At 54.2% G+C, this 7,500-nt stretch overlaps 1 protein-coding gene across 4 annotated transcripts in view; it reads left to right on the top strand.

Annotated features, from left to right (window-relative positions):
* The window catches only part of zfc3h1 (zinc finger C3H1-type containing), a 61,106-nt gene that overhangs the window by 4,990 nt on the left and 48,616 nt on the right, over nucleotides 1–7,500 (top strand). For 3 of the 4 annotated variants that reach the window (XM_079347052.1, XM_079347050.1, XM_079347049.1), the window contains exons 7-21: nucleotides 17–108; nucleotides 211–405; nucleotides 676–837; nucleotides 1,104–1,241; nucleotides 1,330–1,448; nucleotides 1,535–1,672; nucleotides 1,792–1,966; nucleotides 2,113–2,241; nucleotides 4,116–4,784; nucleotides 4,870–4,979; nucleotides 6,026–6,157; nucleotides 6,315–6,436; nucleotides 6,518–6,619; nucleotides 6,817–6,945; nucleotides 7,022–7,199. In XM_079347052.1, the coding sequence (XP_079203178.1) occupies nucleotides 17–108; nucleotides 211–405; nucleotides 676–837; nucleotides 1,104–1,241; nucleotides 1,330–1,448; nucleotides 1,535–1,672; nucleotides 1,792–1,966; nucleotides 2,113–2,241; nucleotides 4,116–4,784; nucleotides 4,870–4,979; nucleotides 6,026–6,157; nucleotides 6,315–6,436; nucleotides 6,518–6,619; nucleotides 6,817–6,945; nucleotides 7,022–7,199 (2,590 nt within the window). The remainder of the gene's footprint in view (nucleotides 1–16; nucleotides 109–210; nucleotides 406–675; nucleotides 838–1,103; nucleotides 1,242–1,329; nucleotides 1,449–1,534; nucleotides 1,673–1,791; nucleotides 1,967–2,112; nucleotides 2,242–4,115; nucleotides 4,785–4,869; nucleotides 4,980–6,025; nucleotides 6,158–6,314; nucleotides 6,437–6,517; nucleotides 6,620–6,816; nucleotides 6,946–7,021; nucleotides 7,200–7,500) is intronic. The other variant, XM_079347051.1, reaches the window with a different exon arrangement.

The following is a 7,500-nucleotide window of genomic DNA, read 5'->3' as shown; positions in this document are numbered from 1 at the left end:
GATGTTTGTGTTTCAGTCCCGTCTCCGCCCCCTCAGCTGCTCCCTGATGACTTAGGATGTTTCCCTCAGCTGTCTCAGTATGTGAACGCGGCCCATCACTTCGGAATGGTACGCCCCCCCGTCTCATGCCAGAGGCCTGTGCTGTTTATGTTTACCTGTTGATGGCTGAAAAGACAAACACACCTGAGCTCTTCTCCTTCTGTCCATCAGGATTTCTCTCAGCCCTTCCTCGCCTCCCTACTGCCAGGTACTCCTCCCCCTCCTCCTCCTCTCCCCCCTCCTCCCCTGGAGGAGCTGGAGCCTCCTCCCAAACCTCCGTTTGCTGACGAGGAGGAAGAGGAGGAGATGCTGCTTAGGGAGACGTGTCTGATGTCGATGGCCAATAAGAGAGTTCCCGCCTCCGAGGTGAGTTTTTATTTTAACATAGAGCTCTATGGAGACTGACTCACTGCAGGAGACAGACTCTAGTGGACACTGGAGGAACTGCAGCTGTAAAGTTGGACATTTTAACATAGAGCTCTATGGAGACTGACTCACTGCAGGAGACAGACTCTAGTGGACACTGGAGGAACTGCAGCTGTAAAGTTGGACATTTTAACATAGAGCTCTATGGAGACAGTACCAGTTGTGTACAGTAGGTGGAGCGTTAGTAAACTGATGTCTCTCCTTTCTCAGCAGGAGAGGAGCTCCAGTGCTCCTCCTTCTCCTGGTGGTGCTCCTCCTGCAGGAGTCCAGCCCCCCCTCAGAGGAAACCTGAGCACCGTCAGTCTGAACACGGTGCCTCCATCACGCTCCAAGTTCAGCAGAGGACACCACAGCAACAGAGCGCCCCTGGTGGTGAGGAGGACACACATGCATACAGGCGTCCTATATTATAAAGCCCCTCACACACTCGTCAGCTTTCAGGAGGACCGTGTGTGTGTGTGTGTGTGTGTGTGTGTGTGTGTGTGTGTGTGTGTGTGTGTGTGTGTGTGTGTGTGTGTGTGTGTGTGTGTGTGTGTGTGTGTGTGTGTGTGTGTGTGTGTGTGTGTGTGTGTGTGTGTGTGTGTGTGTGTGTGTGTGTGTGTGTGTTTCTCACCTGTGTGTCGTCATGTGTGCTGCAGCTTCCTCGACACAAGTCTGTGGTCGTTTCTCTGATGGACTCGGACGACAGCGACTCAGAGCCGGACGCCAGCAGCTCGTCTCAGGTGGCGTTTGGAGGCCTTGAGTTCATGATTAAAGAGGCTCGCAGGACAGTGGAGGTGAGTCCGTGTTAAAGATGCACCTGAAACACTGAATCTACCGCACACGTGTGTGTTATTGGTCATGTTGTTTTTCTGTGTCGTTCAGGCCGCAAAGCCGAAAGCAGCGTCAGGATCAGAGAAGGAGAACAACCCGCTCAGAACTCCAGACGCTCTCCCCGAAAACAAGAAGGCCGAGTACCGCCTGCTCAGAGACGAGATCGCCAGGTAAATATCCTACCCAGGTATGACCCAGCACACTGCTGTGGGGGCGGGGCTTGTTCCAACGCGCGTCTGTGTGTGCGTCCTGTCAGCAGGGAGAAGCAGAAGATGCTGAAGGATAACAGTCCGAGTCGTCGAGTGTTTCCTGCTACCTCGGACTCTGTGATGAATTTAAAGTCTGCAGCACAAATCAAACTGACTGAAGCCGAGCAGAAACTCAACAAGCACAGGTCAGTAACAGCTGCCCCCCCCCCCCCCCCGCTGAGAACCTGCAGGTAGTTTCAGGAGGGTGCAGGTGAAGCGTTTTAAGGTTCCTGTGAGTTAACCCCTTCCTCACTGTGCCGCTCAGAGAGCTGCTGCAGAGGGACGAGGCGATGCTCAGACACCTCCTGCAGCAGGAGGTGAAGAAAAGAGAGTCTCTGAAGGCAGCGGAGGGAAAGGTGGTCCGACTGAGAGAGCAGCTGCAGGCTTCAGAGAAGATCGTCAACGCCAACAGGTTGCTGCTCAAGAAGCTACAGGAACAGGTGAGATCATGAAGCAGCACCTTTGATTGGTTACTGCTGTTCTTTCCAAACGCTCAAAGTGACCACACAAAATAACAGAGCACTCGCAAAGCTTCTGTGATTCAGAGTATGTCAACGTATGAACCGTTTACCTGTCTATATCTCAGGTGCACCGTGTTGAACATCGGGTGTCCTTAAAGAAAGGTGTCGCTGTCAGGTTGGAGCAGGAACTGGCTCATGCTCAGCAGGCTGCAGGACAAGGATCCAAACGCAAAGCAGACACCACCCACAGCCAGGTGAGAAATAACTCCCACAGCCAGGTGAGAAATAACTCCCACAGCCAGGTGAGGAATAACACCCACAGCCAGGTGAGAAATAACTCCCACAGCCAGGTGAGGAATAACTCCCACAGCCAGGTGAGAAATAACTCCCACAGCCAGGTGAGAAATAACTCCCACAGCCAGGTGAGGAATAACACCCACAGCCAGGTGAGAAATAACTCCCACAGCCAGGTGAGGAATAACTCCCACAGTCAGGTGAGGAATAACTCCCACAGTCAGGTGAGAAATAACTCCCACAGTCAGGTGAGAAATAACTCCCACAGTCAGGTGAGAAATAACTCCCACAGTCAGGTGAGGAATAACTCCCACAGCCAGGTGAGGAATAACTCCCACAGCCAGGTGAGAAATAACTCCCACAGCCAGGTGAGGAATAACTCCCACAGCCAGGTGAGAAATAACTCCCACAGCCAGGTGAGAAATAACTCCCACAGCCAGGTGAGAAATAACTCCCACAGCCAGGTGAGGAATAACTCCCACAGTCAGGTGAGAAATAACTCCCACAGCCAGGTGAGGAATAACTCCCACAGTCAGGTGAGAAATAACTCCCACAGCCAGGTGAGAAATAACTCCCACAGCCAGGTGAGGAATAACTCCCACAGCCAGGTGAGGAATAACTCCCACAGTCAGGTGAGAAATAACTCCCACAGCCAGGTGAGAAATAACTCCCACAGTCAGGTGAGAAATAACTCCCACAGCCAGGTGAGAAATAACTCCCACAGTCAGGTGAGAAATAACTCCCACAGTCAGGTGAGAAATAACTCCCACAGCCAGGTGAGAAATAACTCCCACAGCCAGGTGAGGAATAACTCCCACAGCCAGGTGAGAAATAACTCCCACAGCCAGGTGAGAAATAACTCCCACAGCCAGGTGAGAAATAACTCCCACAGCCAGGTGAGGAATAACTCCCACAGTCAGGTGAGAAATAACTCCCACAGCCAGGTGAGGAATAACTCCCACAGTCAGGTGAGAAATAACTCCCACAGCCAGGTGAGAAATAACTCCCACAGCCAGGTGAGGAATAACTCCCACAGCCAGGTGAGGAATAACTCCCACAGCCAGGTGAGGAATAACTCCCACAGTCAGGTGAGAAATAACTCCCACAGCCAGGTGAGAAATAACTCCCACAGCCAGGTGAGAAATAACTCCCACAGTCAGGTGAGAAATAACTCCCACAGCCAGGTGAGAAATAACTCCCACAGTCAGGTGAGAAATAACTCCCACAGTCAGGTGAGAAATAACTCCCACAGCCAGGTGAGAAATAACTCCCACAGCCAGGTGAGAAATAACTCCCACAGCCAGGTGAGAAATAACTCCCACAGTCAGGTGAGCAGTCAGGTGAGCAGTCAGGTGAGAAATAACTCCCACAGTCAGGTGAGAAATAACTCCCACAGTCAGGTGAGAAATAACTCCCACAGTCAGGTGAGAAATAACTCCCACAGCCAGGTGAGAAATAACTCCCACAGTCAGGTGAGCAGTCAGGTGAGCAGCCAGGTGAGCAGCCAGGTGAGCAGTCAGGTGAGCAGTCAGGTGAGCAGTCAGGTGAGCAGCCAGGTGAGCAGCCAGGTGACAGTCAGGTGAGCAGTCAGGTGAGCAGTCAGGTGACAGTCAGGTGAGCAGTCAGGTGAGCAGCCAGGTGAGCAGCCAGGTGAGCAGCCAGGTGAGCAGCCAGGTGACAGTCAGGTGAGCAGTCAGGTGACAGTCAGGTGACAGTCAGGTGAGCAGCCAGGTGACAGTCAGGTGAGCAGTCAGGTGACAGTCAGGTGAGCAGTCAGGTGAGCAGTCTCTGTATAATGATATGTGTTGATGGTGTATTTGTGTCCCGTCCTCAGCGCGGTAAGCTGCAGCGTGTGGACGGCGCCCTCCGCAGGTCAGAGCATCACTTTGCGGAGCTCATTGCTCAGAAGCAGCGTCTGCAGCAGCTGGAGTCGGAGTACGCCCTGAAGATCCAGAAGCTGAAGGAGGCCCAGGCCCTGCACCACCGAGGAGTCACGCCTGAAGTCCTCACAGAGCTCCTCCCACAAGTCTCCACCCCTCCTGACCCCCCGCCCGCACCCCCAACCACCACCACCACCACCCCCTCCCCCTTCCCTCTGCCCCAGCCCTCCTTGCACGACCTCACTCAGGACAAACTCACCTTGGACAGCGAGGACGCCGCCCCTGACGGTGAAGACCAAGAGGCAGAGTCTGCTCCTCCAGCTGCAGCTCCACCTGCTGCTGCTGCTGCTGCTGTGAAGCCCCCCCGCAGACGCTCCCTCCGCCAGTCCAGCTGCTCTTTCACCAAACCACACCTGGAGACCCCCAGCTCCGCCCCTAAAGACAGCAGTACTTCTAAACCCTCCAAGGCGTGCAGCAGCTCGGCTCCACCCGTGGAGCTGTTTGCAGGTCTGGACCTGGAGGCTGTGAAGCTCAAGTACCAGGAGCAGCCCCGACTCGGGGAGCTGCTGCTCAGAGAGCTGCGTGACCTGGGAGGACAGGTGGACAACCCCACACCTGGACAGGTGAGCCGGTCACATGGTTTACAGGTTCAGAGGTCACTGAGGTCACCTGTGATTTTTGAGTTCATCACTATTTGACTGTGTTCAGGTGGTTCCTGTGGAGATGGATGTACCTACCAGCCAATCAGGGAGCAGCGAGCTGAAGCCGGTTTCCTTCGGACCGTATCACAGCCCGCTGCTGGTCTTCAGGTCGTACAGGTAGACGTCAACATGTCAATGTTTTCTTCGCCCTCGCAGGCGGGTTGTATAAATGTTTGTTGGCACGGACACATTAAACAAACCAGATAACAGCTGTCCACAACACGCCGCGTGGTCACAACACGCCGCGTGGTCACAACACGCCGCGTGGTCACAACACGCCGCGTGGTCACAACACGCCGCGTGGTCACAACACGCCGCGTGGTCACAACACGCCGCGTGGTGACAACACGCCGCGTGGTCACAACACGCCGCGTGGTGACAACACGCCGCGTGGTGACAACACGCCGCGTGGTGACAACACGCCGCGTGGTGACAACACGCCGCGTGGTCACAACACGCCGCGTGGTCACAACACGCCGCGTGGTCACAACACGCCGCGTGGTCACAACACGCCGCGTGGTGACAACACGCCGCGTGGTGACAACACGCCGCGTGGTCACAACACGCCGCGTGGTGACAACACGCCGCGTGGTCACAACACGCCGCGTGGTCACAACACGCCGCGTGGTGACAACACGCCGCGTGGTCACAATGCAACACCCTGCTTTGTGTCTGTCAGGTTCAGTCCTTGCAGCAGAGTGAACCCTGCTTTGTGTCTGTCAGGTTCAGTCCTTGCAGCAGAGTGAACCCTGCTTTGTGTCTGTCAGGTTCAGTCCTTACTGCAGAGTGAACCCTGCTTTGTGTCTGTCAGGTTCAGTCCTTGCAGCAGAGTGAACCCTGCTTTGTGTCTGTCAGGTTCAGTCCTTGCAGCAGAGTGAACCCTGCTTTGTGTCTGTCAGGTTCAGTCCTTGCAGCAGAGTGAACCCTGCTTTGTGTCTGTCAGGTTCAGTCCTTACTGCAGAGTGAACCCTGCTTTGTGTCTGTCAGGTTCAGTCCTTGCAGCAGAGTGAACCCTGCTTTGTGTCTGTCAGGTTCAGTCCTTGCAGCAGAGTGAACCCTGCTTTGTGTCTGTCAGGTTCAGTCCTTACAGCAGAGTGAACCCTGCTTTGTGTCTGTCAGGTTCAGTCCTTACAGCAGAGTGAACCCTGCTTTGTGTCTGTCAGGTTCAGTCCGTACTACAGGACGAAGGAGAAGTTTCCTCTGAGCTCCGTGACCTTCAGCAACGCCATCGATCCATCCAAGAACTTCTGTCGCTTCGACCTCACGGGGAGCTGCAACGACGACCACTGCAGATGGTGAGAGGACGCGTCACGATGCTACAGGGTCCACCTTCCAATCAACGCCTGTTTGTTTCCACGGCAACAAGAGACAGAAGTCTTAGAAACTCACTGTTAGGAAATGTGTGTGTGTGTGTGTGTGTGTGTGTGTGTGTGTGTGTGTGTGTGTGTGTAGGCAGCACATGAGGAACTGCACGCTGACAGGAAACCAGCTGTTCCAGGACATCCTGTCGTATAACCTGCAGCTGATTGGCTGCTCTGAGACCAGCTCTGATCAGGATGTGGACTCAGCCACAGGTTGGTCTGACGAACAGTGACGGGTGAGCCGCGGTGCGTTCAGGTGTAATCTGTGTGTGTGTGTGTGTGTGTGTTTCACAGAGCGGTACATGAAGAAGCTGTTTGGGTCGAACAAAGACCGGATGGGCGTGGACCAGAAGGCCGTCCTGCTGGTCAGCAAAGTCAACGAGAGCAAACGTCACGGTGAGTGAGCGTTCCTCTTCATCGTGTGTGTGTGTGTGTGTGTGTGTGTGTGTGTGTGTGTGTGTGTGTGTGTGTGTGTGTGTGTGTGTGTGTGTGTGTGTGTGTGTGTGTGTGTGTGTGTGTGTGTGTGTGTGTGTGTGTGTGTGTGTGTGTGTGTGTGTGTGTGTGAGTGACCTCCTCTTCCTCCCTCTCTGCAGTCCCTCCCTTCACCACCTGTAAGGACATGAGGAGGTGGAGGCCCAAGCCTTCGGCGCCGAGCCGCTCCATCACCGAGGACGACAGCGACCACGAGCCAGCAGAAGGAGACATGGCGGCCGGACAGCACGGTGAGTGCACACACTTCCTGTTTGTGTAAACGTGTGTGAGTGTTGAGATGATTAAAGGAAGCGTGTGTGTGTACAGACGACGGCGCCAGGAGCAGCCTGTCAGCTCCGGACGTGTGCGTGACCTCGGAGGACAAACGATACTTCTTCAGCGAGACAGACGACATATCCAACCTGGAGACGAGCGTGCTGGAGAAACCCCGAGACACGCAGCTGTGGATCAAACTGGCCTTCAAATACCTGAACCAGAGCGACACGTGAGTGGGGCCGCCACACGCCTGAGACGCTGCACGTGATCACATGATGACTGAGTGTGATCACATGATAACTGAGTGTGATCACATGATGACTGAGTGTGATCACATGATGACTGAGTGTGATCACATGATGACTGAGTGTGATCACATGATGACTGAGTGTGATCACATGATAACTGAGTGTGATCACATGATGACTGAGTGTGATCACATGATGACTGAGTGTGATCACATGATGACTGAGTGTGATCACATGATAACTGAGTGTGATCACATGATGACTGAGTGTGATCACATGATG

The sequence above is a fragment of the Symphodus melops genome (assembly GCF_947650265.1).
Source record: "Symphodus melops genome assembly, chromosome: 6".
NCBI lineage: Eukaryota > Metazoa > Chordata > Actinopteri > Labriformes > Labridae > Symphodus > Symphodus melops.
Note: the sequence above shows the minus strand (reverse complement) of the source record. Positions and strands in the feature narration are given on the sequence as shown.